The sequence below is a fragment of the Lolium rigidum genome, chromosome 2, assembly GCF_022539505.1.
Source record: "Lolium rigidum isolate FL_2022 chromosome 2, APGP_CSIRO_Lrig_0.1, whole genome shotgun sequence".
Classification (NCBI taxonomy): Eukaryota; Viridiplantae; Streptophyta; class Magnoliopsida; order Poales; family Poaceae; genus Lolium; species Lolium rigidum.
This window is the reverse complement of record NC_061509.1, coordinates 169,554,910-169,581,232: the sequence shown is the minus strand read 5'-3', so window position 1 is coordinate 169,581,232 and position 26,323 is coordinate 169,554,910. Positions and strand designations below refer to the sequence as shown.

At 43.7% G+C, this 26,323-nt stretch overlaps 3 protein-coding genes across 5 annotated transcripts; 2 read left to right on the top strand and 1 right to left on the bottom strand.

The window, feature by feature from the left end:
* Positions 1–14,880: 14,880 nt before the first annotated feature.
* On the top strand, positions 14,881–19,006 carry LOC124687679 (RNA-binding protein 42-like). Of its 2 annotated transcripts, XR_006998276.1 has the most exons (7): positions 14,881–15,186; positions 16,287–16,464; positions 18,098–18,195; positions 18,274–18,370; positions 18,457–18,542; positions 18,639–18,744; positions 18,860–19,006. XR_006998276.1 is itself a non-coding variant. In XM_047221440.1 (6 exons), the coding sequence occupies exons 1-6, from the start codon at positions 15,004–15,006 to the stop codon at positions 18,690–18,692; spliced, it is 696 nt and encodes a 231-aa protein (XP_047077396.1). In that variant the 5' UTR covers positions 14,881–15,003; the 3' UTR covers positions 18,693–18,770. The 2 variants fall into 2 exon arrangements, 1 of the variants encoding a protein (XP_047077396.1); XM_047221440.1 differs by lacking the exon at positions 18,860–19,006 and having other exon boundaries at positions 18,639–18,770.
* Positions 19,007–20,118: 1,112 nt separating this feature from the next.
* LOC124687678 (glycolipid transfer protein 1-like) lies at positions 20,119–23,112 on the bottom strand. Of its 2 annotated transcripts, none has more exons than XM_047221439.1 (7): positions 23,020–23,112; positions 22,656–22,781; positions 21,761–21,816; positions 21,421–21,551; positions 21,187–21,322; positions 20,443–20,574; positions 20,119–20,352 (listed from the first exon to the last, which is right to left on the bottom strand). In XM_047221439.1, the coding sequence occupies exons 2-7, from the start codon at positions 22,771–22,773 to the stop codon at positions 20,317–20,319; spliced, it is 609 nt and encodes a 202-aa protein (XP_047077395.1). In that variant the 5' UTR covers positions 22,774–22,781; positions 23,020–23,112; the 3' UTR covers positions 20,119–20,316. The 2 variants fall into 2 exon arrangements, with proteins under 2 accessions (XP_047077395.1, XP_047077394.1); XM_047221438.1 differs by having other exon boundaries at positions 23,089–23,112.
* Positions 23,113–23,524: 412 nt separating this feature from the next.
* LOC124687677 (60S ribosomal protein L14-1-like) lies at positions 23,525–24,939 on the top strand. The gene is made up of 5 exons (XM_047221437.1): positions 23,525–23,568; positions 23,666–23,767; positions 24,272–24,401; positions 24,491–24,603; positions 24,689–24,939. Exons 1-5 carry the CDS (start codon positions 23,566–23,568, stop codon positions 24,743–24,745), a joined length of 405 nt encoding a protein of 134 aa, XP_047077393.1. The 5' UTR covers positions 23,525–23,565; the 3' UTR covers positions 24,746–24,939.
* The last annotated feature ends 1,384 nt before the right edge of the window (positions 24,940–26,323 follow it).

Sequence of the window (26,323 nt, the reverse complement as noted above, 5' to 3'; positions counted from 1 at the left end):
AAAACATTGATGCTATGTCCGAGGATGTAGTTGTTGATTACATTACGCACCATACTTAATGCAATTGTCTGTTGCTTTGCAACTTAATACCGGAAGGGGTTCGGATGATAACCTGAAGGTGGACTTTTTAGGCATAGATGCAGTTGGATGGCGGTCTATGTACTTTGTCGTAATGCCCAATTAAATCTCACTGTACTTATCATGACATGTATGTGCATTGTTATGCTCTCTTTATTTGTCAATTGCCCGACTGTAATTTTTTCACCCAACATGCTTTTATCTTATGGGAGAGACACCTCTAGTGAACTGTGGACCCCGGTCCATTCTTTAATACTGAAATATAAATCTGCTGCAATACTTGTTCTTTACTGTTTTCTTGCAAACAATCATCTTCCACACAATACGGTTAATCCTTTGTTACAGCAAGCCGGTGAGATTGACAACCTCACTTGTTTCGTTGGGGCAAAGTACTTTGGTTGTGTTGTTCGGGTTCCACGTTGGCGCCGGAATCCCCGGTGTTGCGCCGCACTACATCCCGCCGCCATCAACCTTCAACGTGCTTCTTGGCTCCTCCTGGTTCGATAAACCTTGGTTTCTTTCCGAGGGAAAACTTGCTGCTGTGCGCATCATACCTTCCTCTTGGGGTTCCCAACGAACGTGTGAATTACACGCCATCAAGCATATTTTCTGGCGCCGTTGCCGGGGAGATCAAGACACGCTGCAAGGGGAGTCTCCACAACCCAACCTCTTTACTTTGTTTTTGTCTTGCTTTATTTTATTTACTACTTTGTTTGCTGCACTAAATCAAAATACAAAAAATTAGTTGCTAGTTTTACTTTACTTAATATCATGCATGTTTTTATTTCACTAGTTAAGCATAACGGAAAACAACAAAAATATGAGAGATCTTTATGAACTTTATCTTGAATTAGGACATGATGTGTTTGAAGAAAGAATTAAAAAACCCATGGAACTTTATATGCATGCTAATGGGAATGTTATTACTATGGATGCTTTGAACACCATTGTTGCTAATGCTATGGAAAATTCTAAGCTTGGGAAGCTGGCTCGATGAGCAGGATCTTTTTAGTCCCCCAAGCATTGAGGAGAAAATTTTCTTTTATGATTACAATATGCCTCCTATATATGATGATAGCCACTTTGTTGAATTTGCTCCCACTACAACTAATAAAATTGATTATGCTTACGTGGAGAGTAATAATTTTATGCATGAGACTCATGATAAGAATGCTTTATATGATAGTTACATTGTTGAGTTTGCTCATGATGCTACTGAAAATTATTATGAGAGAGGAAAATATGGTTGTAGAAATTTTCATGTCACTAAAACACCTCTCTATGTGCTGAAATTTTTGAAGCTACACTTGTTTTATCTTCCTATGCTTGTTACTTTGCTCTTCATGAACTTGTTTATTTACAAGATTTCTATGCATAGGAAGCATTTTAGACTTAAATGTGTTTTGAATTTGCCTCTTGATGCTCTCTTTTGCTCCAAATACTATTTCTTGCGAGTGCATCATTAAAACTGCTGAGCCCATCTTAATGGCTATAAAGAAAGAACTTCTTGGGAGATAACCCATGTGTTATTTTACTACAGTATTTTTGTTTTATATTTGAGTCTTGGAAGTTGTTTACTGCTGTAGCAACCTCTCCTTATCTTAGTTTTATGTTTTGTTGTGCAAAGTAAAGTCTTTGATAGTAAAGTAAATACTAGATTTGGATTACTGCGCAGTAAACAGATTTCTTTGCTGTCACGAATCTGGGTCTAATTCTCTGTAGGTAACTCAGAAAATTAAGCCAATTTACGTTAGTGATCCTCAGATATGTACGCAACTTTCATTCAATTTGGGCATTTTCATTTGAGCAAGTCTGGTGCCCTAATAAAATCCATCTTTACGGACTGTTCTGTTTTGACAGATTCTGCCTTTTATTTCGCATTGCCTCTTTTGCCATGTTGGATGAATTTCTTTGATCCATTAATGTCCAGTAGCTTTATGCAATGTCCAGAAGTGTTAAGAATGATTGTGTCACCTCTGAACATGTTAATTTTTATTGTGCACTAACCCTCTAATGAGTTGTTTCGAGTTTGGTGTGGAGGAAGTTTTCAAGGATCAAGAGAGGAGTATGATGCAATATGATCAAAGAGAGTGAAAGCTCTAAGCTTGGGGATGCCCCGGTGGTTCACCCCTGCATATTCTAAGAAGACTCAAGCGTCTAAGCTTGGGGATGCCCAAGGCATCCCCTTCTTCATCGACAACATTATCAGGTTCCAACCCTGAAACTATATTTTTATTCCGTCACATCTTATGCACTTTGCTTGGAGCGTCGGTTTGTTTTTGTTTTTTTTTATTTGAATAAAATGGATCCTAGCATTCACTTTGTGGGAGAGAGACACGCTCCGCTGTAGCATATGGACAAGTATGTCCTTAGGCTCTACTCATAGTATTCATGGCGAAGTTTCTTCTTCGTTAAATTGTTATATGGTTGGAATTGGAAAATGCTACATGTAGTAATTCTAAAATGTCTTGGATAATTTGATACTTGGCGATTGTTGTGCTCATGTTTAAGCTCTTGCATCATATACTTCGCACCCATTAATGAAGAAACACTTAGAGCTTGCTAATTTGGTTTGCATATTTGGTTTCTCTAGAGTCTAGATAATATCTAGTTTTGAGTTTTGAACAACAAGGAAGACGGTGTAGAGTCTTATAATGTTTACAATATGTCTTTTATGTGAGTTTTGCTGCACCGTTCATCCTTGTGTTTGTTTCAAATAAGCTTGCTAGCCTAAACCTTGTATCGAGAGGGAATACTTCTCATGCATCCAAAATCCTTGAGCCAACCACTATGCCATTTGTGTCCACCATACCTACCTACTACATGGTATTTATCCGCCATTCCAAAGTAAATTGCTTGAGTGCTACCTTTAAAATTCCATCATTCACCTTTGCAATATATAGCTCATGGGACAAATAGCTTAAAACTATTGTGGTATTGAATATGTACTTATGCACTTTATCTCTTATTAAGTTGCTTGTTGTGCGATAACCATGCTTCTGGGGACGCCATCAGCTACTCTTTGTTGAATATCATGTGAGTTGCTATGCATGTCCGTCTTGTCTGAAGTAAGAGAGATCTACCACCTTTATGGTTGGAGCATGCATATTGTTAGAGAAGAACATTGGGCCGCTAACTAAAGCCATGATTCATGGTGGAAGTTTCAGCTTTGGACATATATCCTCAATCTCATATGAGAATAATAATTGTTGCCACATGCTTATGCATTAAAGAGGAGTCCATTATCTGTTGTCCATGTTGTCCCGGTATGGATGTCTAAGTTGAGAATAATCAAAAGCGAGAAATCCAAAATGCGAGCTTTCTCCTTAGACCTTTGTATAGGCGGCATGGAGGTACCCCTTTGTGACACTTGGTTAAAACATGTGTATTGCGATGATCCGGTAGTCCAAGCTAATTAGGACACGGTGCGGGCACTATTAGTATACTATGCATGAGACTTGCAACTTGTAAGATATAATTTTCATAACTCATATGCTTTATTACTACCGTTGACAAAATTGTTTCATGTTTTCAAAATAAAAGCTCTAGCACAAATATAGCAATCGATGCTTTCATCTTTGAAGGACCATTCTTTTTATTTTTATGTTGAGTCAGTTCACCTATTTCTCTCCATCTCAAGAAGCAAACACTTGTGTGAACTGTGCATTGATTCCTACATACTTGCATATTGCACTTGTTATATTACTCTATGTTGACAATTATCCATGAGATATACATGTTACAAGTTGAAAGCAACCGCTGAAACTTAATCTTCCTTTGTGTTGCTTCAATACCTTTACTTTGATTTATTGCTTTATGAGTTAACTCTTATGCAAGACTTATTGATGTTTGTCTTGAAGTACTATTCATAAAAAGTCTTTGCTTTATGATTCACTTGTTTACTCATGTCATTACCATTGTTCTGATCGCTGCATTCATTACATATGTTTACAAATAGTATGATCAAGGTTATGATGGCATGTCACTTCAGAAATTATCTTTGTTATCGTTTTACCTGCTCGGGACGAGCAGAACTAAGCTTGGGGATGCTGATACGTCTCCGACGTATCGATAATTTCTTATGTTCCATGCCATATTATTGATGATACCTACATGTTTTATGCACACTTTATGTCATATTCGTGCATTTTCCGGAACTAACCTATTAACAAGATGCCGAAGAGCCGATTGTTGTTTTCTCGCTGTTTTTGGTTTCAGAAATCCTAGTAACGAAATATTCTCGGAATTGGACGAAATCAACGCCCAGGGTCCTATTTTGCCACGAAGCTTCCGAAAGACCGAAGAGGAGTCGAAGTGGGGCCACGAGGGGCCGCCACCATAGGGCGGCGCGGCCCAGGCCCCGGCCGCGCCGACCTATGGTGTGGGGCCCTCGTGTGGCCCCCCACGTTGCCCTTCCGCCTACTTAAAGCCTCCGTCGCGAAAACCCCGCATCGAGAACCACGATACGGAAAACCTTCCGAGACGCCGCCGCCGCCAATCCCATCTCGGGGATTCGGAGATCTCCTCCGGCACCCTGCCGGAGAGGGGATTCATCTCCCGGAGGACTCTTCACCGCCATGGTCGCCTCCGGAGTGATGAGTGAGTAGTTCACCCCTGGACTATGGGTCCATAGCAGTAGCTAGATGGTTGTCTTCTCCTCATTGTGCTTCATTGTTGGATCTTGTGAGCTGCCTAACATGATCAAGATCATCTATCCGTAATGCTATATGTTGTGTTTGTCGGGATCCGATGGATAGAGAATACTATGTTATGTTAATTATCAAGTTATTACCTATGTGTTGTTTATGATCTTGCATGCTCTCCGTTATTAGTAGAGGCTCGGCCAAGTTGATGCTAGTAACTCCAAGAGGGAGTATTTATGCTCGATAGTGGGTTCATGCCTGCATTGATATCCGGGGAGTGACGAAACCCCTAAGGTTGTGTTGTGCTCGTTGCCACTAGGGATAAAACATTGATGCTATGTCCGAGGATGTAGTTGTTGATTACATTACGCACCATACTTAATGCAATTGTCTCGTTGCTTTGCAACTTAATACTGGAAGGGGTTCGGATGATAACCTCGAAGGTGGACTTTTTAGGCATAGATGCAGTTGGATGGCGGTCTATGTACTTTGTCGTAATGCCCAATTAAATCTCACTTGTACTTATCATGACATGTATGTGCATTGTTATGCTCTCTTTATTTGTCAATTGCCCGACTGTAATTTGTTCACCCAACATGCTTTTATCTTATGGGAGAGACACCTCTAGTGAACTGTGGACCCCGGTCCATTCTTTAATACCGAAATACAAATCTGCTTGCAATACTTGTTCATTACTCGTTTTCTTGCAAACAATCATCTTCCACACAATACGGTTAATCCTTTGTTACGGCAAGCCGGTGAGATTGACAACCTCACTGTTTCGTTGGGGCAAAGTACTTTGGTTGTGTTGTGCAGGTTCCACGTTGACGCCGGAATCCCTGGTGTTGCGCCGCACTACATCCCGCCGCCATCAACCTTCAACGTCCTTCTTGGCTCCTCCTAGTTCGATAAACCTTGGTTTCTTTCTGAGGGAAAACTTGCTGCTGTGCGCATCATACCTTCCTCTTGGGGTTCCCAACGAACGTGTGAATTACACGCCATCACTGCCGCACGAAGAATATACTTATCTTGAACCCTTAGCTCACGAGAATCATCAGAATTGCACCGCTATCTTAAATACTAAGGTGCTAGTTCGTCCATCATGTCCTACCTATCATATATGTTGCTTGATTGCAAATGCAAATTAATTTTTGTAATGCTTGCTTGACCAATCCCTATTGTGTTTCTTACAAGTGGACGGAGAATCCTACTGCCAGGAACAATGAGAGGGACAAACGGATGTCTTCAGATGGAACCATGACCCAGCCAAGAATGAACAGATCTTCTGGTATGTCGTCTTTCAGTTGTACCAGCCTGTCTCCGCCCCACGAAGGAGATACATATTTTGAACCCTTATTTCACGAGAAGCTTAAGACCTTACCCGCTACCTTGAAAGGTAAGGTTCTCGTTTGTCCATTATGTGTTGCCTTATCATATATGTTGTTATGATCAATCCATATCGTGCTTCTTACAAGGGGATGGAGAAACCTACTGCCAGGAAGAATCAGAGGGCTGACCAAACGCCTTCAGATGAAACACCAATCCAGCCAGGAGCGGAAATATTATCTCCTGGCCTGCCAGCTTCCACTTGTCCCAGCAAAGAATTATCAGTGGGAACACATGTTGAATGTGAAACAAGTAGTTCCGGAAGTGCTCAACGCTATGCAGATCCTTGCGTCCAGAACACTCTTTTGCTCCAGGTAAGTTCTAATACGAATTGCTTACTTGCATTTTGGTTAGCTGCACGATGGCATTTTTGCTGACTTCTTCTTTCTAGGTTGTAGCACAGTTAATGATCCTACTGCACATAGAAGTCTCTGGTAGTTCTACTCAGGTTGAAAATGTGGATGAAGGCATGTTTCATGTATTTTTTTGCATGTTTCCTCCAGGAGTAAGACCTTTATACTGTGATATACTAAATAGTGGTATTTTATATGTTGATCCAGATGTCGAAGCACCCAACATGTTGTTGGAATCTCCGGATGCCACACTTATTGCCGTCATTCCAAAAGGGAAAACTGGGCCCGTGTCAGCTCAAATTGCTGCAAACATTGCAACTGAATGCAACAAGGCAGTGAGTAAATTCGTGCCTGTTCGTTCGCATTGGATTAAGTACAAGGGGGACACTGGGCTTCTCTATAACTATTACAGTAGAGTTTCGGTAAGTACGACCTTTGCACCACCTGTAATCTTTATTTGAAGCTGCTAATATTGGGAGTCTATCATTCGTTTATCCATGCTCTTTCATGTCACTAGGAAAGTAGTAAGATGGACATAAAATTCTCACCAGTGAAAAAGCGTTGGACAAACCTTCTTCAGAAAGGCATTCGGCAATGTCGGTACCTTCTTAAAAAGAAGTACTTTGACATAGATCCAAATGACGTGCCAAAAGAAAGTCCAGTTCCATCGATGAATAACGATGAGTGGAAGGCGCTAGTAGACCACTAGAGGCATCCCAAAACGGTGGCCAGTTCCTTTCTGAACTCAAAGTTTTTTCCTTTTACATTGTAATGTACACAGTTACTAATTCTACAATTCCTGCAGAAAATATGTGATGCCAACAAAAAAAATCGTTCTAAGGTTCAATACCATCAATCAACTGGGCCACGAAGCTACAAAGTGCACTTGCAAAATTTGGTAAGAAGTGATGGATGTTTATAGTTTTGGTGGCCATTTTGATTTTTATTTCGCTAAGTGCATGTGCTCATTTATATGACTGTTCTGTGTTATTGTATCGAGTTCTTGGTTTAATACTGTGATGTACATGTTTCCATTGAACTAAACTCTAGTTTTAATCGGTACCTATTTGTATGAACTTTCGTTCGCATCATTGCTTCCCTGCAAATCTGTATGTTATGTCTACAGGCTTGATGCTTTGCAGTGCACCACTCCTGATAGTTATCCACATGAGAAACAAGAATTATATGAAGCTTTGTGACCAGATCCCCATAGAACCTGTAAGCTAGCTTCATGTATGTGTTTGATTTCAGGGAGACAAGTACAAAGGTAAAGAACCCACTCCTCTAGATATATTCAAGGAATGCCACTTCAGCCGGAAAAATGGCTTCTCCTTCGCTGTAAAGGATGCAATCATAAGTCAACTTTCATAGGGTAACCTTTTTTAAGTTGATGTATCTTGGTGTATGTGGTAACCTGTTTGCTTCATTGCAAATGAAGGCTGAGATGGAAAAGCAGCTAACTATACCTACGGCAGATGGAGGACGCAAGACTGAGATCCAGGTTTTATCTGAGGTCCTCTCAAAAAATACAGCAAAACATGGCTTTCTTCAGAATGTGGGACTTATTATTCCTTCTGGATCGAAAATAAGGAATCTGGCTGCAGAACTGGAGAGAGAGAGAAGAGGGGTAGTGCAAAGCTACAAGATGTTGTTAAGAACCAGCATGATCAAATGGTTGAGTTGACCAGCCAGGTACAAGAAGCAGAAAAAAAGCGGGCACACATGGAAGGAACAGTTGATATGTTGAATAAAATTATACAGCAGCAAAGCTAGAGATTCGAACTCAGAAACGTGTTGATCTGGTGGTGCCATGGTCATGAATTGAACTGTTATAATTTCGCTGGTGCCAGATAACTCTTATTTCTATTTGCGGACTGGCACTGCCATGGTCCACCACAATAGGTAGTTTTAGACAGAGCCAATGGTGCTTTATGATTAAAGTATTTGCCCGTAATTATACCTATAATTATGTCATGTATTATGTCGTTTGTAATTTTTGTTTTGACGAATAGCCGTAGTGGTGTGAAGTAAAGCCCACTGGGCCGTTGTCGGATGCATTGAAACAAATTTATCCCAATACTTTTTATCTGGGCCTTAACAGGCGCTATATGTCTAGCCTGTACAAGCCCAAAATTGGGCCCGTAAACCATCGAATCCTTGATTGGGCCAAATTGTAAGTGGACGCATGATGTTACAGTGGGCCCAACAAGAAGAATAAAGATAGGCTATTCTTGGCGGCCTGTAGACAGCCCAATAACGACCGACAACATCATGGGCTGGCCGTTATGGGCTGGCGTAACCTGTGGCAGTAAGGCCGTCACATGGGCCTTGGAAATCATAGCCAAGAATAACGATAGGCCTTCCTTGGCGGCCTGTAGACGGCCCAACGAACCGACAACATCATGGGCCGCCTTTTATGGGCTGGCTTAACCTGTAGCAGTTAAGGTCGTAACATGGGCCTTGGAAATCATATCCAAGTTGGATCGATGGGCCGTAGATGGCCCATTTGTGGTGTGCCACGTGGCACCTGACCATGCGACACGTGTCGCATTGCGATACGTCCACGTACGTGCACGTATCAAAAGCCGGATGGACATCTCGTCCAGTGCAGGTTGCAGCTATGAAATGTTTTATTGGTCCACGTGGCTGCTCTTTCAATGGGCCACGTGTCTGCATTTTATTAGTCCACACGCAGGAAGCTGGGTGATGGTCTCCTCGCGAGACAACAAAAACGACAGTCACCCGACCGGACTGACATGTTAATCATTGACATGACAACCTGACACAACGGTCGCTGGCAGAGGGGACCAGTGCTATGACGGATATGTCCATCATGACGGGCTGGGCCGGGTGGGCTTCGGGCTTGGGCACTGCCATCATGGATCTGTGACGCGCCTCCCTAACCGTTATCCGGGCCATTTGTGATGCGAGGTCCACCACGGTCCTGCAAACCGTCAGTATGAGGACTCCATGACGGATTTTGCCCTTTCGCTGACGAACTAAAATCATTATAGAAGACCCATATGTTACTAGTGTTAGCAACAATGGTTATATTTTGGCGATGTCACTTAGGGCATGTACAATGGTGATATCTTAGCACTGCCACGTAGGATAAACCCTAAGCCTAAACCCTAAGCCTAAACCCAAACCCAAACCCTAAACCCTAAGCCCTAAGCCTAAACCCAAACCCTAAACCCTAAACCCTAAGCCCTAAACCCAAACCCTAAACCCTAAGCCATAAACCAACTTAGGGCACATACAATGGTGATATCTTAGCACTGCCACGTAGGATAAACCCTAAGCCTAAACCCTAAACCTAAACCCAAAACGTAAACCCAAAACCTAAACCCTAAGCCTAAACCCTAAGCCTAAACCCTAAACCTAAACCCTAAACCTAAACCCTAAACCCACGTATAATGGTGATATCTTATCAACCATTTTTCATGCACTTAATTGCACCGTAATTTTCTCCCCTTTTATTTCGTTTTTCCCTTCACTTAGGAGCGGACTAGCGACTAATTCTAAAACTACGGACTGATGTGGCGTCAAGTTAAGAGGGAAGATGCACGTCCAATTAATACCATGGAAAGGAAACACTCGTCGGTCCGCCGTATCGACGCAGAGGAGCGCATCGTGTCGACACAGAGGAGGGTAGGCCAGCCGTGCAATGCATGCATGTAGGGGACGTCGCATCGAAGCTATTTTTAGTCAAAGCATTGACCGCCCTGATCGCGCGTAGCGCTGCGCAGAGCACGTGGCTGCCATCGCCTAGCACACGTTACCATTTACCTCCAACGTACGCTTTCCCACGTAGCTTCATCAACCGGCTTCATCTCACCCCATTAAATCACTACGCCTCAACTTCCTCGCCCCGGGTAAATAAATAGCGCGCCTCAACTTCCCCTTCTTCTTCATCTTCCAAAAGCCAAGCCTAGCCACCATGTCGTACCACCCCCCTTCAGCAGCTCCTCCAACGAGGTGAGCGACGAGGACAACCACCCTGAAAAGAAGCATTGGTATGAGATGTCGCCGCCGAAGAAGCAAGCCTGACACGGGCGAGGCGGGTGGGGTGGAGGCGGGCGACGCACAACCAACCGCTCCGACTCCGACTCCCCCAAGGAGGAGTCAGCCGATGTCTTCGTCCACAACCCCGAGCCGAACGGCGTCTTCATCCCCCCACCGACAAGTTCTGGGAGGAGCAGGAACGTCGGGAGGCTCGCGAAGAAGCTCGTGAGGAGCGGCGGGACGCGGCGAAGAAGAGGCGCGCCGAGGCGGAGGCTCGCCGGTGGAAAGGGAGGCTCGTCGGGAAAGGGAGGCTCGCCGGGAGTGTTATATCGCGATCAGCAACGCCGAGATAGCGGTGAGGAGGGAGGACTGGATCGCAGCGGGGTGGCGGCCAAAGGCGGGCGGGCAGTAGGCCAGCCTCCCGACGGCGAGGATGGCCGCCAGATCGACGCCATGGCTAGCTAGGGTTTGGGGTGGGGCCAGCCCCGTACTATTTTTATATTTTTATGTGTTTTATCCATGTGTAACAAGCCTACTATGTACGTGTTCGTGTCGTGACACGACACTATATATCGTAATGCAACTATTATTAGTTTTTTTAATGTTTTTATCTATTTTAATGTATTTTATCTGTTTCCTTGTTTTATGACAAATTCAAATGCGTAGTACTACTCTCTCCGTTCCTAAATATATATAGGGTGTATAGTTCTTGGTACGGAAATTAAGAAACGCACACTGAGGGCACGAGTTGTGGGCAAGATTACCCCTAAATAGAGGAGTTTGCATGAGCTAAGTCCAACTGAGTGGTTCTACGCAGTACACCTTATATTTTGGACCTTTTTTCGGAAAAACTATACATCAAGGAACGGATGGAGTACTACCTTCCACTAAAAACACTTATAAAAATGCTCAATAATATTACAAATTAATATTCAAATTAAAATTTGAACCACTATTACAAACACTTATAAGAAGCGACCGTATTGGGCCTGAAAACGCACTATTGGGTCTGGCCTTTCCTAGAACCTTCGTCGATTTTTTTTTCATTTAACTGAACTTTGCAAACTCTGCACGAGCGACCTAACAACATGGTAGTTTTACCAAACTGTTGTTACATTTGACTGAACACTGATTACAAAGCATAAGATCAATCTCATTACAGATTACAAAGCATGTCTAACAGTTAATGATCAAGAGATAAACAAAGCTGAGAGAAATTACACAAAAATAAAATAGCCCGGGCTATCAAATTATCCTGCTTTTTCAAATTGACAAGTTTCACTAGCTGCTTGTTGATCTTCTTTAACTCCTTCACCGCCATCTCTTCCTCAACCCCTTCCTATTTCCCTATTGTAGCAGCAGATCCCAATGGCTCCACCGCTGACGGCAAATTGAACTCCAGGGTTGCGCCCTCCATCTTAATCCTGCTGTTGTACTCATCAATCCACTCAAAATGCGTGCATTTCACCAGATCCTGAAAAAAGAAAAAAATTAACCTTAATTTCCAAATCGGATGAAAACGTAAAATTGAGGAAAATCAAACGAAATTGGCAGAGGGGAAACTCAGATCTCACCTTCCCTGGCTCTGCTTTGCTCTCGCATTTGACATACTCACGCCCGGCGTTGCCATTCTTGTTACTCGTGGTGACCAGCCTCTTGAGGGGCGTCGTCCATGGGCAATCAGGGCAGCTGCCCAACGACAATGGACCGTAGCGTGGCCATTTGAGCTGGGAGGCGAAAGAGGAGCTCGACATCGTCTTTCGGCGTTGATGCGCGCGCATCGTCGGAGAAGAAGAAGGGGGGAAGAGAGGATGAAGAGGAGGATGCAACAATCGGGGATTGCTCCGGCGCGGGGGCGAGGCTGCTCTGTTTTGTACCAGCTAAGAGCTGTGGGTCCCATGCATTAAGGTGGATAAGTTGTGGGTCCCGCGGTGAGGTGGACAAGAGGTAGGTCCCGCGCTCGGAGGTGTCCTATGCTGATGTGGATAAGTTGTGGGTCCCGCTCAGCCCATGTGATTTGAGTTGATAAGTTGTCTACTGCTGCTTAAGAGAAGTGTTGCATGCTAGCTATTTGCGTCGTCATGAGCATGGGAGCTAGAACAACATCATTTTCTTTTCATTAGCGAGGAAAGGTATAAGCCCTTTTCTTCCTGAGCCTAACGATTTGGGAGTTGAGATCTAGAGAGTAGGCACGATACTCCACCGTGTCCACTTATTTTTATCTCATGTGATTTTTATTTGTTCACAACTAACCGTCATGTTCTGCTTTTAATTTTGTTAATATCTTCTCCAATTTAAAATAAGTGACCAAAATTTTGTAAAGTCAAATTTAACTGAAACTCAATTTGATTCCTCCGTGCACATGAGTCCTTCGTCCAAAAAACATATTTTTAATTGTTAAAAGAATTCAACAAAAAAATTGGATGTACATCTCGATAATCTACGTATGTTCGTACAGTTTCGTGAAAATCGATATTTTTCCTAGTCGATGAAAAAAAAACATATCTCACAAAAAGATTTATTTTTAGTAATTTTGTTTTTTTACACAGCCATGTGGATAATTTGTTTTTTTAATGGAAATACTTTGTGTGCACGTAGCACATTAAGATGTACACGTGAATTTTTGTTTGATTTTTTAAGAAAAAATATGGAAGATGAGCATATGGAAAATATAACTCCCTAATTTAAAGTTATTTGGTTTGAAGAAAAAAGTAAAGGAAGAGCAGTGTAGTGAGAATACTAAAAAATTGGTGGAAAATTAACCCAGCTAAACATGGTAGGTAAAAAATCAAGCACGTCACATCACTTATTTTTTAGAGAAGGGAAAATGGTGAAAGAGTTCACCGCCATCAGGCAACAATGCGGTGACCCTCACGATTATGGTGGGACTTTCCTTAGGAACAGTTCGCCGCAATGAGGCAACAATGCGGTTACATCACTGATTTTTCAGAGAAGGGATCATAAGCACTTTCTCAAATCAAGAGCCACAGAAAGATCAACACAAAAGGAAAACTCGATACATGGTTAGATGGACAAACTTCTCGATGCCATCAACACAAACTTCTTAGATGAAGCGTCCCACTTTGTAAAAGTCTAAGGTGCAAGTGCTCCTATTCGACGTCGAGATGGACAAACTTCTCGATGCCATCAACACAAAGGTCACACTAACAAGAGGTAGAACCTTCTGATGTACTATCATTTTAAAGGAGCAATGAGAACATGAGCACAAATCAACATGTAGCAACGCACGGACAATTTTACTAGTTTATCTCCTATACGCGAACCAACTAGCCAGTGTACCAAATGGATCGCGCCAATGCGTATTGATAAGTCCAGCCGGACCGCGAGACTCATTCTGTCCACGAGCCGATCTAAGAGCATCTCCAGTCGCGTCCCTCAAAAAACGTCCGGCAGAAATGATTTGGGGCACGTTTGGGATCGCGCCGGACAAAAAGAGACTAAAAATCTGTTTAAAAAATAGACCCTTCCCAGCCGCGTCCCTCAAACAACGTCTAGATGCATGCATTTTAATAGAGGGGACCATCTCATGTGGGAAAATTATGTGAGAGAAAGTGTGGGAAAAAAGAATGACATGTGGGGAGTGAGGGCTGCATGCATGCGTACCGACGCTGTTTTTATGTCCGACGTCTCTAGTAGAGACTCTAGACCTCTGGACGTAGAGTCTCTACCGGGGACGTCGGATATAAAATAAGACGCTATTTAGCTTTAAGGGACGCGCGTAAACGCGTTTTTCTCCATTTTTTGTCCGCCGTTCCCCAAAAGTTTAAGGGCATAAGTCGGTCCGGTGGAGATGGCCGGCGGACGGACGCTGTCTTCTGGGTTCTGGCCTCGATCTCCTCTCGCCAGCAAGCTCGCTCACGTACTGGGGACGCGTATGACTGCGTGCGTGTCTGACCCACGGGTGACGGGTCACACACATCGCAGCCGCAGCCCGCAGGGCACGAGGCTACAGAGACGCCGGTGGGGGACGCGCGCGGTCCTCTCCGTTGTCGGCGCAGGCCACCCGACGCCGGATCATTTCCCGAGGCCCCACGTGGGCTCCGGCGCCTCGTACGGGCATGGCTGCGTGGCTGCCTCTGCCTCCTCCGGCCGGCGAGGGGCCGCCAGCAAGCACCGGCACGTGTGACGGACCATTTTTCTTCCGTATCGCGTGATTGGCGCCTAGCTCCCTCGACGTCGATCCTGTCTGCCGGAGACGTGAGCGGCGGTGGCGACAGGCCCAGCGCATGCGCACCGCCGGACGTGCGAGGCCCGACGCTTTTCTGCCCTTCTCCGGATCATGTTTTTCTCCGGCCCAGGCCCAGCAAAAACGCAGCGTAGCTCCTGGACTGGACGCTTCCGGAGCCTTCCCAATCTTCCCCCGGCACGCTACTTCCTCCTCGGCTCCATAGTGCAGCGAGATTCCCGTTCCAAACCAGCCGCAACTGCGCACAGCCACAAGTGTCTCCTCGCCTCCCGCCTTGATCCGCCCTTCCCGTTTCCGGCGGCCTCTCCGCCCCAGTCCCGACTCCCGACCGATGTCCACTCAGTCCATCTCGCCCGCCTCCGCTCACCTCACTTACCCTGCTACCGGTGCGGCGGCGGCGGCCACGTCCTACTTCCCCGTCCCTTTCCACCTACAGGCCGCGCAGTACTCGACGGCGACCCCCGCGCCGGCGCCGCTTTACAACGCCGTCTACCCCGTGCCCCAAATCCAGCAGGTAATAACCGCCCCTTCGCCTAATTTCTTTTTTTGAGGTAATTAAAGGCGATAGATCATTTAGTTATGGGATATATAGGATCTAGACGCCCTGCAGTTTTTGAGGCTTGGGTTTGTCCTGTGTGTTCCGAAACGCACCCCAAAGCTACACTACTATCCTTCTCTTCGTAACCGTCTCCTCCTGTTTGATTAGAGTTCACTTGCATATATGGTAAAAGGTAATCCGATGAGTAATGCCCTCGCCCCGAGAAAGCTCCGTTTAATATACTGTCATCGCCCTCACATGCATCACTGATTATACAAGTATGATTGAATCTAGTAGTAGTTTAAAATAGCGGTCTATTTCGTTTAGCCGCGAAATTTTCAGAACCTATGAAAGGCTATAGCGGGCTAATCCATTTATCCTTTTTTCAAAAAACAAATAGGAAAATTCAATTATATCTTGCCTGAAAAAGAGGAAAACTATGACTCAAACATGATTCGAGCTACAACTCATTCAACTGTTCAGCGCAAACAAATATTCAACTATTCAACTCACAAGTTTATTGAATCAGACCAAATCGAAATTCAAAAAACATGAAATAAAAAGTACTACAAGAGAAGAGAAATTCAGAAAACAGTGATTTTAGCGGCTAAATTAGAGGCTAATTAGGGGCTAACTTCGGGAAATAAAATACTCCACTTAACCTTCATGTTTGATTAGAGTTCAGTTGCATATGGTAAAATCATCCGATGAGTAATGGCCACGCTATGGGAAAACTAAGTTTGCTATTCTGTCATCGGCCTGACATTACTGACTATACAAGTATAGACCTGCCTTTCTACCGAGCACTGTTGCACATTGGGTGAACTGAACCTGACCAGAGAATCGCAGGATAGGCTATATCTCCTAGCGACACCTACCGGAATTGCAAATGCTCAATTAGAAGCAAATTCATGTTGCACTGTGTTCCTTCGCTCATATAAGGCGAGTTTGATGCAGTTACAGTCGTTCACTAATCACTAGAGGCTTGTTCCTCAGAATTGTGTGGCCTAGGCTAGTGATTATGTTGTTCAACTGTCAGTAAGTAATCCGTAGTCTATCATGATGTCGCAACGCAGGCACAACAACTCTTCCAGAAAGACTCGCAGATAATCACCCCTGAAGCTCTATCTACTGTAAAGGCTGCTATTGCGGGTAATGACAAAGACAAGAAAGTTGAAGCAAAGAAAAAGGCAGTACCCCGGAAGGCAGCTGGGCAATGTTGGGAGGATCCAACATTAGCTGAATGGCCTGAAAGTAAGTTCTCAATCCTATTATGTGTACTTATAGGATATACTATCTTTTTTGAGAACACAGTACAACGCAGATGCTCACAAACATGCACGAGCAATCACCCCTATGAACGCACGCACAGCCTACCCCTATGAGCACATCCGAGGGACTGAGCCGGCATATCTTGAGGTTGACGAAATCACCATTGGCGCCTCGTTGTTGACGGGCACGTCACCTACCACTGAAAGCATAGCGCCGATTAAATCCTGGAATTAATCCAGGTAAATACAAACACCCATGCCAAGTCTAGGACTAGAACCTGGGTAGGCTGGTTCCACCGTAAGGAACCTAACCACCAGAGCCAAGCTCAGTTTGCATAGGATATACTATCTGAATGCAAAACATGGCAATGCAATACCTTATTCATCTTACCAATCAAGCCAACAAACGGCCAAACCCCCTTCTGTCTCACACAGGCAAGATTAATGTTCTATGTGTTGTTCTTTGTTCTGAGATAAGCTGTTATGTTTTCTTTTTTTGTTAAAGGTGAACGAGGATGTGATGTGTAGCCCAACAGGTTAAAGATTTCATCCTTGTCACACTGGATCTAGGTGGGCTTGCTGATGATATAGTAAACATTTTGCAATTTTCTCTATGCTTACATCAATTGTTCTGCAAATATTGCTGTTTGTGCTCCAATGCCTGAATCAATCATGTGAATTGCACATTTCAATCATGTGAATTTGGAGTACTATTTTGATGCGAATGCGTGTGTGCGTGTAGCTTGCTGTGTTTATTTTTATTTTGGTGCACATAGTCTAAAACCACTTCAAATTTATTTGATTATTCAGAAGGCCAGGAAAAAAGAGATCAGCTTCCTTGCTGTTACTGTGCCCATCAATTTGTAATCTTGTGTAAAGCTAATCTAGCCACTTCCCTCCATCCCAAAATATAAGTGAAGTGAAAGAGAATTGCAAGACGAATGCAATTAAAAGTGTGCCTTATATTATGGGATGGAGGGAGTAAAGGAAGATATATATATCTGAGCTCTGCCACATTATCCAGAATTTATGTGTATTTTTTTTTCAGATAGCATGCAATCAAGTAGATAACTCACTTCATTCATGGTTAGTATTGAGCAAGATAAAAAAAAAATCATTCTAATAAGTTCCAATAGCTTGCAATACATTGTTATCGAACATGGTCTAGGATTTATGTGATTACTCGTTTCATTTATTAGACAAGGCTCTAGAAAAAGATTACTGCTGTTACTGTAAACATCAGTTCGTACATCTTAGCTCCTGAAGATTGTCCAGAATTTGTCTATAGTTTTTCTGTAAATATACAACTTTTGCTGTGTTAGGTGTGCGGGTGCCTCATCTTGTGCTGCTGCCTCCCTTCAGTATATTCAGTTCAATAGTTAGGAATAGTGATGCTTCACTGATTTACATTCATTGTGTCGAGGTCCGATGATATAATAATTAACAACTTGGCAGCATGCTGTGTCATTTATTATGCTACATTGTTTTGACATTTATTTGTAGCTACATGTAATACCCAAATGTATAATATTTACTACTAATCTAGTGAATATTTTCCGTTGGGTATATATTGTTGCACCTTAACATTTACAATTGTCACTTCCCTCCCATGACAGATGACTTCCGTTTGTTTTGTGGCAATCTTGGTAATGAAGTGAATGATGATGTTCTTGCCAAGGCGTTTTCAAAGTATCCATCGTTCAACATGGCTAGGGTAAGTATTACCACTTCTTCTTAGTGCTTTTGTTCTCTCTCTAGTGATTGTGCTGATTATGACCACATGATGCATTAGGTTATACGAGATAAATCTACTGGTAAGACTAAGGGCTATGGCTTTGCTAGTTTTGCCAATTCAACAGACCTTTCTGCGGCGCTGAAAGAGATGAACGGTAAGGCTGCTCAGCCACGAAAATTCCACTTGTTTTTGAAATAGTCTGTGTACCACAACCAAACTTATACAGCTGATATCAAGCAGGTAAATATGTTGGAAATCGACCAATCAAACTACAGAAGAGTACGTGGAAGAATAGAATAGATTATGAAGCTCTGCAGAAACCAAAGGTTAGTTCTCATGATTACATCTTAGTGAGGCAACATTTTTACTCCTTTTATGTATGTGGGTGCTCAGTCAAGTGATCCACGCTGAAATGCCTGCAGGCTGGACCACAGAAGAAGCTCAAAGCTCAGAAAAGAAGTGTCCTACACAAGTGAAGAAAATAATTATCCTAGTTTGTCCTCCAGAATGTTGTCATGCTGGCCATGAAGCATGCAATACCTTGTATTTCATAGTCTTAGTGCAGTAACTGGGCATTTCTTCTTAATTAATAGAATGGGGCAAAGCTTTTGCCCCCATTTCAAAAAAAAAAAAGTCTTAGTGCAGTTCATGATTGTAATGTAGGTGTAAATATTCAAATGACAACCACCGTTTGTGAACATTATGAAGTGCTCGTGGTGATCTCTGATGTCGATGAATGATTTTCATCTTTGTAAAAATATTATCAAGTGCTCTTTTGGTTTCACTGAGTCGTAAAATGCTATTGAATGGGACTGCTGCCAAGGATTATATCATAAGAATTTGTGCATGCTCAGTTTGCTGCTTAAGGTTGCCAAAGACACCTTAAGCATGGGCTTCGCTTATTGTCACACCTTCTTATCACAACATGTTACTTTCTTACTCATGATCCATGTGTCCTGGGCTCTGTTTGCCACACTAATAGTGTGCATTTTGTTCTCCATAATTTTCTGACAGTTATATTTTGCCTAGAAGTTAGTTGTGGCCAAGTTAACCATGAACCAAACATGTTGACAGTTAAATTGGGTGTTTGCCTTACCAATCCATGGAGCAAGTTGGAGGTACCCAAACTAGGCAGATGGAGCATGAAGGTAGCGAGCAGGGCCTGCTGCCACATATATGTATGAAAATACCTAGATCAGCAAGTACCGCTTGCCATTATGCAGCGTCTGTGAAGATGATAGCCTGGAATGTTGGAGTCTTGGGGATGTCCCTAATTCTCCTTCCTGGAAGGACAGCCATCTGCTGCTGAGGAACAGATTGGCAGCGTCTACTACTCCGTACATTGTCTAGTTTTGCCCCTGCGAGGTTTCTTGTGCTGCTGCAGACACCTGCAGGCTAGAGGATTATACTCCTTTCGGTCTCTTTTAATTAACTTAAATTTAATACATTTTATACTAAATTTTAGTCAATTAAAAAGGATCGAAAGGAGTATTGTTTACAGACTCAACCTGGCGCATTTGTGGCAGGCTCGTCTTCATTTTCGGTTATTTTGTTAACAAAAGAAATTCCATGTGTGAGTGGAATGATTAATTATCAGAGAAAAAGAAGCATGGAACTGGTCAAATTTGCTCAAACGAGATAAGATTTTTCATACTAGCCAACAATCCACAGCCTGTTTTAAAAGTAACATCAGCACATGTTTTAGAGCAACACATTTTTAATTTGCTTCTTCCCGTAGCTTGAACTGCAACGACTCTAAACGGCGGCACATATTTATAACCTTCTCGCCGAGTTAGATAATTTTGGCTGACAGTTCTCGGGCACGCCAAAGGGTAGTAAAGATTCACAAAACGCTCAAGTTAGATAATTTTGGCTGACAAGGGTATCGCTCCAAAGAAACCATTTCGTTGTGACACTCCATTCAATACATTGTGCAAGTAGCCATGGGTCAACAGCCCAAACATTGTGACATACATAGTATCGGTCTATAATTTTCTGAAGATCGGTATGCATAACATAACAGTGTATCCTCTGTGATGATGAAAGTTTATAAAATAGCAAGACACATTTATTCTGTGGTAATTATTGCTGTGTATTGCGTTAAGAAGCCTTCATATCATCAAGTCCAACACTTGCCTGCAAGAAGAGTAGACAGTAGTAGAAGGTATCATTAAAAGCAGACAACTCAGACCATATGTACTGTCTTCGGAAGAATAAGGGCCATACCAAGAACTCGTGATTCTCCTTGAGAAAAGGATGAAAGGTCGTGCAAAATTTCTCAATGTCAGCTTTGATGTCACCCGTTCCACTTATGACTTCCATAAATTTATCTTTATTAGGTGCAAGCTTCATAGCCACCTGAAACATAATAACTCATCCAAATGAACAAACAAGTAAAACAGCAAAGCTAACTAAAAACACAAAGAACTGGTAGCCTTTTTTTTGCGAAAAGAAAGCAAGGAAATCTAGTAACAGGATAGCAACATTGTCATTTCAACAGACATTAGATAAAAAAAAGTCAAAGATAAATAAATCAGCAGTGACTAAAGTTGTTCGCTAGATGGACAATTGGGATAATAGCTTGACGATTAAAAAGGTTGAAACATGGTCTGTATCTTAATGTGCAAAGAGTAGCATATTTTATTCGTCTACGGTGCCCTCAGTTGAAACATGGTCCATAAGTTACTATACAAGAGTACCCCATGTTTATTCACCTATGGTGCCTTAAGTTGGATGCTAGTCCTCCCTATAATTTGTGCTAATGAAAATATGTATAGGGACAGTAGATGCAAAATTATATAATCTGTCTCTGATCGCAAGGGCTATTGCAGTCTGTCTTAGGCAGTTAAGACTTGACTCACTTAAAAAATGTTGAAGTCCTCATTTCATGATAGCAACAGTGCTCAAGTACATTTCATGATGAAAAAGTGTATGTGCTGATTATGTGAGTCAACGTGTGAAATATTATACCGTAAAACTAGAACTGGCGAGCCAGCCATGCCATTTCTTCAGAGTTTTTGTGTATGAATCAGTACAAGCTTGACTCATAGTCCAGTCTGGATGGTCAAGCAGATTACGGAATAATTCAACAAGGAAATCCATAGCCCTGACAGATAAAAAAATATTATTAATTACAACTCCAGTACCCAGGGTGCTGATTAAGCTGGAAGAACGTGAAAAATTATGCAGGAGAAAATGAAGCACCTCGTGAGCCATAGAAGTCCATTTGTGCAGCTCGATGAACCTTTTGCAGTTTTATTCTGAACTTCTTCTTGGACCATGGTGTACAAGTCCACATATTTCGATGGGTCAGAAGAATACTTATTGTCCAACCTCTGATAGGAGAGAATCAGGTCAGTTGCCAGGAAAGAAAATTGTAATCTGAGGTCACCAAATGAGATATTAACACTATGCAGTAGCCAGTAGGTAAATCTATCTAAAGTAGATATAATGTATTACAAAAAAAAACATGATACTATACATATCGATGAATGAAAAAGGTAAACCACTCATAATAGTAGTTTTTTGCAGGTAGGATGCTTACCGTGATATTACCACCGATATCATTCTTCACAATTACCATAGCAGCTCCAAATTTATCTGATGTTCAAAAGCAGAGAACAAAAGGGAAATTAGCAACACCATGAAGGAATTTCATGTTTAAGCAACACCAACAAGACTTAATGAAAATAAAAGGTTTGCCACACTAGAAGATGTGCGATATCATCCTGTACAGTTTGAGGCAACACAAATGTTTAATTTAGGACTTGATTGGGCTTAAGAAAGCACAAGGATCAGTATCAAATAATTTGAAGATTACCATCATATTCAGAGCAATAAGAACTTCAAGAATAAGAAATACGGATTTACTGAACCACGACAAACCCAACGGCGTTTTCCCACAGAAGGTCACAGATCAATTCTGCTCAAGTGGCAGGTGTATCACCTCAGGTATTTGGAGGACTACATGTACAGCAAAACAATATAGAGCAACCCAGCACTCACCTATCACCACTTTACCAAAAGGTGGACAATATAGTTTGAAAATGCAGTATGCAGCAACTAACAATTCTGAGCAATGCTAAATGCCGAGGGAAATCTATAAGCGCAAAAGCCTAAATGAAGAAAGTCATCTGCCTATGACAAAGCCCCTCAAATTGATTATCAGTTTGCTTATTTAGAACTGCACATCTTGAATAGCGTTACACACAATTGCCGTCTGCTAGACTCAACCTTCTGAATAGCTTCTTTGAACAAAATATCAGTTGCGGGTAAAAAAAATACTCAGGTTATTCGCTGCACCCTAACAACTGAAGTAAACAAGATACGTAATCACAAATTCAGCAGAGAGACCCGGTTACTGATCTAAACCTCATGGTAATTCACTATCCAACACATGACAAACTGAATTCACGGCAAACAAGGATGTAGGGAGGTACCCAAGACAGGCAGGATCTGCTTGCAAACATCGAGGAAGGGCTTGGTGAGCACGACCCCGGTCTCCGACCTGACATGCTTCATCCCTTCCAAACAGGGAGTGAACACTGTCTCTGCCATCTCCCCAACTGCAAGAATCAACAAATGCATCAATACAACAAAGTCAGAGCCATTGATCTAACAAGGATCTTTAAAGCCACCGGTCCAAGCCTGACGCTGTGTACTGCAATCAGCTAGCTTCTGTCCCAACTAAATCCCAACGATCTTTACAACCATGGATGAGATCATGAGATCGAACATCCGCAAACCGCATAGGTTAGCGTCCCAACTAAACAAATGCGTAAAAAGAAACATCGCTGATCTAACCTTGCGGTATTAGATCCGCAGCCCACAGCGCAGCTGCTAAACAGAGGCTCAAGAAAGACGTTGACTTACAGCTTCACGATCTCGCAGAAGGCGATATTCCTCTCCCTCTCTTGCGCAACCTTCGGCGAGATAGGAATCTAGCAAGGGACGTGCGATGCGGGGGAGGAAGAAGATGCCCCGCACTGCCTGCCCTTTTACTGCGGTCTGTCCTGACCGTGTGGCTCCTACTCAGGCAACTGCCACTTAATGGGCTGGGACTAGATTCGATTCTTCGATAGGCCAGACTATCCATGGCCCATGCGTGACTTGGACGACTACTCGCGAAGGCCCAAAAGCCCGGGAACCCCCTGCAAACCCTCTGACCTGCATCGGACGGCCAGGAGAGCTCGCGTCAAGATCCACGGGCTTACGAGGATTTGCACGCTGCCTTTATATTCCGCTCCCCCCGCAGAACCCTAGCTCCTCTTGCCTTTCCGCCAGCCCGCATCCTCGCCGTCGCCGCCGCCCCCGTCCCCGCCGCCGCGTTTTTCTCCGACGGCCGCGAAGATGGTACGTCGATTGCTCGCTTCGTTCTGTGATGCGATCTCGGTAGGTTTCAGCCCGGCGCGTGTTTTGATTGTGCTGAGGGTGTTTGCCTTGCTTGCAGCCGTTCAAGAGGTTCGTCGAGATCGGGCGGGTGGCCCTGGTGAACTACGGCAAGGACTACGGCCGCCTCGTGGTCATCGTCGATGTCGTCGACCAGAACCGGGTGAGTGTCGACTTCTGCTGGTTGCATTTCTACGCGCTGTTGTGGTGTGGATCTAGAGTTATGTAGCTGCGTTACGTTTGCTTGTAGGAAATCATGTGGTATGGGTTGATCTGTAAAGGAAATGTAGGAATCTTGTTTATTGTACGGTAGTTAGATACTAATGAAACACGCAGTTCAATTCTGCTAGTGGCATATCCTAGAAGTTGTTGGTCTTGTCAAAGTCGTGCTGTTAATTTGGGATCAGGTGAGATTCTGACTATTTTCTGCAAATGCTCTTGATATAACCTTGCTGTATGGAGCAGTACCTAATGATGTAATGCGTTGTGGTCAAGACTAGTCGACTTACTTGTGTTTACGAAGAAACTACATATGATTGCTCATATGATCTTGCAAGCAGAGTTTGCCAGCTATCTATGTGCTATTCTATTTTCTATTTTTCCTTTGTTACCCTGTGCTGCATTGAGTATTGAAATTCTTATTGCTCTGGTGCATTCTTTGAAACAGGCGCTTGTGGATGCTCCTGATATGGTCAGGTGCCAGATCAACTTCAAGCGTCTCTCTCTGACTGACATCAAGATTGACATCAAGCGTGTCCCCAAGAAGGCAACCTTGATCAAGGCAATGGAGGAAGCTGGTAATGGTCTATCTTGTTCTACCCATGTCTGCAACCCTAATGTATTTGTTCAGTTGATGCTTAATTGAGTTCATGTTGTCATTTCACAGATGTGAAGACCAAGTGGGAGAACAGCTCGTGGGGCAAGAAGCTTATTGTCCAGAAGAGAAGAGCGTCCCTGAACGACTTTGACAGGTTCAAGGTCATGTTGGCTAAGATCAAGGTGAGGCATTTTACTAGCACATGGTCAATTTGTGTGTGCCAATGTTCATTTCACGTGCTTACACTGGCCTTTTGCATTTGAACAGAGAGGTGGTGCTATCAGGCAGGAGCTTGCCAAGCTCAAGAAGGAGGTTGCTGCTTAGATTATCTTGGTGGATGAAATGTTGAGTTTTTTGTTCCAAGCTGGATCCAAACTATGTTCTAGTGTCCTTCAAGCCTTAATTAGTACTACTGTTTTCAGGAACCTATTTCATGTATTGTCATGGCTGTTATTGAATACCAATCTAGTTTGTGACACCTGTGCCTCTATTGATTCCTATGGTTGTTCGGTTCTCTATTTTGGCTTCTTATAATCTCTGTGTTCATCGCTTATGAAGATAAGCCTTATCAGTTCATCTGTTCACTAGAGGGTTGGATTGTATTCATCGGTTACGAATATTTTACTGGGTTTAGCAGGATATACAAAAGTTATTAGAATCTGGAGCTTTCTCTTTCCGGCAAGTCCTAATATATGAACAGTAATGTGACTGTAGCTCTTTGTGCCAAAAGGAGGTAATTGGAATAAAATTATACTAGTTTTTTTTTTTGACATGAAATAAAATTATAGTTGAGCAACTACAAATGCAAGGCAGGGTAACTCGTGTATGGGCCAGCATGGCAAGTAAGAATGAACAAACGGTTTGTTGCAGATGAAGATCAACCTTCGCTGCTGTCGGAGATGAACAATGCGGTTTCTTGCAGATGAAATTCATCATCACACTGGGAGAAGAAAAGCTGGACGTTAGGGCATCTCCAGCGATGCGACGTGAGCGACCGTTTTCGTCCGCCGTGACCGGAAATGCGTCTGGGGCCTGTTCCAGCGGGTCGACGCAAAATAACCGGGCCGTCCGCAGAGACCAAACCTAGCTCAAATATGCGTCAGGTTTGCGTCTCCGCGGACTCTCGGCGGTCGCGCCGAGCGTCCTTCATTTTTTACCCGGTCCCGCATGTCAGGGACAGCGAAATCGACCGCTTCGATTTGCTTTTTGTTCCCCTTCTTTCCTGCCCTAGTGCGACGGCACCACCCCCACCCCTAGCGCCGCCGTACGGCCGTAGCGCGCCGCGATAGTCGGCGTCGGCTCCGTTCTTGCCGCGCGGGAGAGCAGTAGCGTGCTCCGCCGCGTACGTGCTGGCTGTTTTCAGCCGAAACGCTCCCGGTTGCGCCGCCCTTCCGCGCCGCCCACGACCTGTTCGGTCAATTGCGCCGGTATGTTTCTACTCGTATTTTCGGCGCTATTGTGCGCGGCCATTGATCCGCAGTTTGCACCCATGCAGATGGACATGTGGCAGATGTTGGACAAGTTCCGCGCGGAGGTTGTCGACTCCTCTTCCGACGAGGAGTCCGATGAGTCCACGCAGACATTGGCAACTCTCGCGGCCTCCATGATTCACGAGTTCACCTCTAACCCGGGGCCGCAACACCGGGGCTCTGTGAAGGGGCGCTCCAAAACCTGCCGCGCAACGGAGTGGAAGGGCGAGGCCCGCCTCCACAAGGACTACTTCCACCTCACCAATCCGATCTTCCCGGAAAAAATGTTCCGGCGCCAATACAGGATGTCAAGGGACCTGTTCTTGGTCATTCTACGGGGGGTCAGAAACTACGACCCCTACTTTCAATGCAGGCGCGACGCAACAGGTGCGTTAGGCTTCACCTCGTACCAAAAATGCTCCGCGGCTATTCG

Coding starts and splice junctions, on each gene's coding strand:
- LOC124687679 (XM_047221440.1), top strand. CDS start 15,004: ATGTCCACTCAGTCCATCTCGCCCGCCTCCGCTCACCTCACTTACCCT. Junction 15,187..16,286: donor CCGTGCCCCAAATCCAGCAG/GTAATAACCGCC, acceptor GTCGCAACGCAG/GCACAACAACTCTTCCAGAA. Junction 18,196..18,273: donor CATCGTTCAACATGGCTAGG/GTAAGTATTACC, acceptor ATGATGCATTAG/GTTATACGAGATAAATCTAC.
- LOC124687678 (XM_047221439.1), bottom strand. CDS start 22,773: ATGGCAGAGACAGTGTTCACTCCCTGTTTGGAAGGGATGAAGCATGTC. Junction 21,552..21,760: donor ATATCGGTGGTAATATCACG/GTAAGCATCCTA, acceptor CTCTCCTATCAG/AGGTTGGACAATAAGTATTC. Junction 21,323..21,420: donor GGACTTCTATGGCTCACGAG/GTGCTTCATTTT, acceptor TTTATCTGTCAG/GGCTATGGATTTCCTTGTTG.
- LOC124687677 (XM_047221437.1), top strand. Junction 23,768..24,271: donor ATGTCGTCGACCAGAACCGG/GTGAGTGTCGAC, acceptor TCTTTGAAACAG/GCGCTTGTGGATGCTCCTGA. Junction 24,604..24,688: donor TCATGTTGGCTAAGATCAAG/GTGAGGCATTTT, acceptor GCATTTGAACAG/AGAGGTGGTGCTATCAGGCA.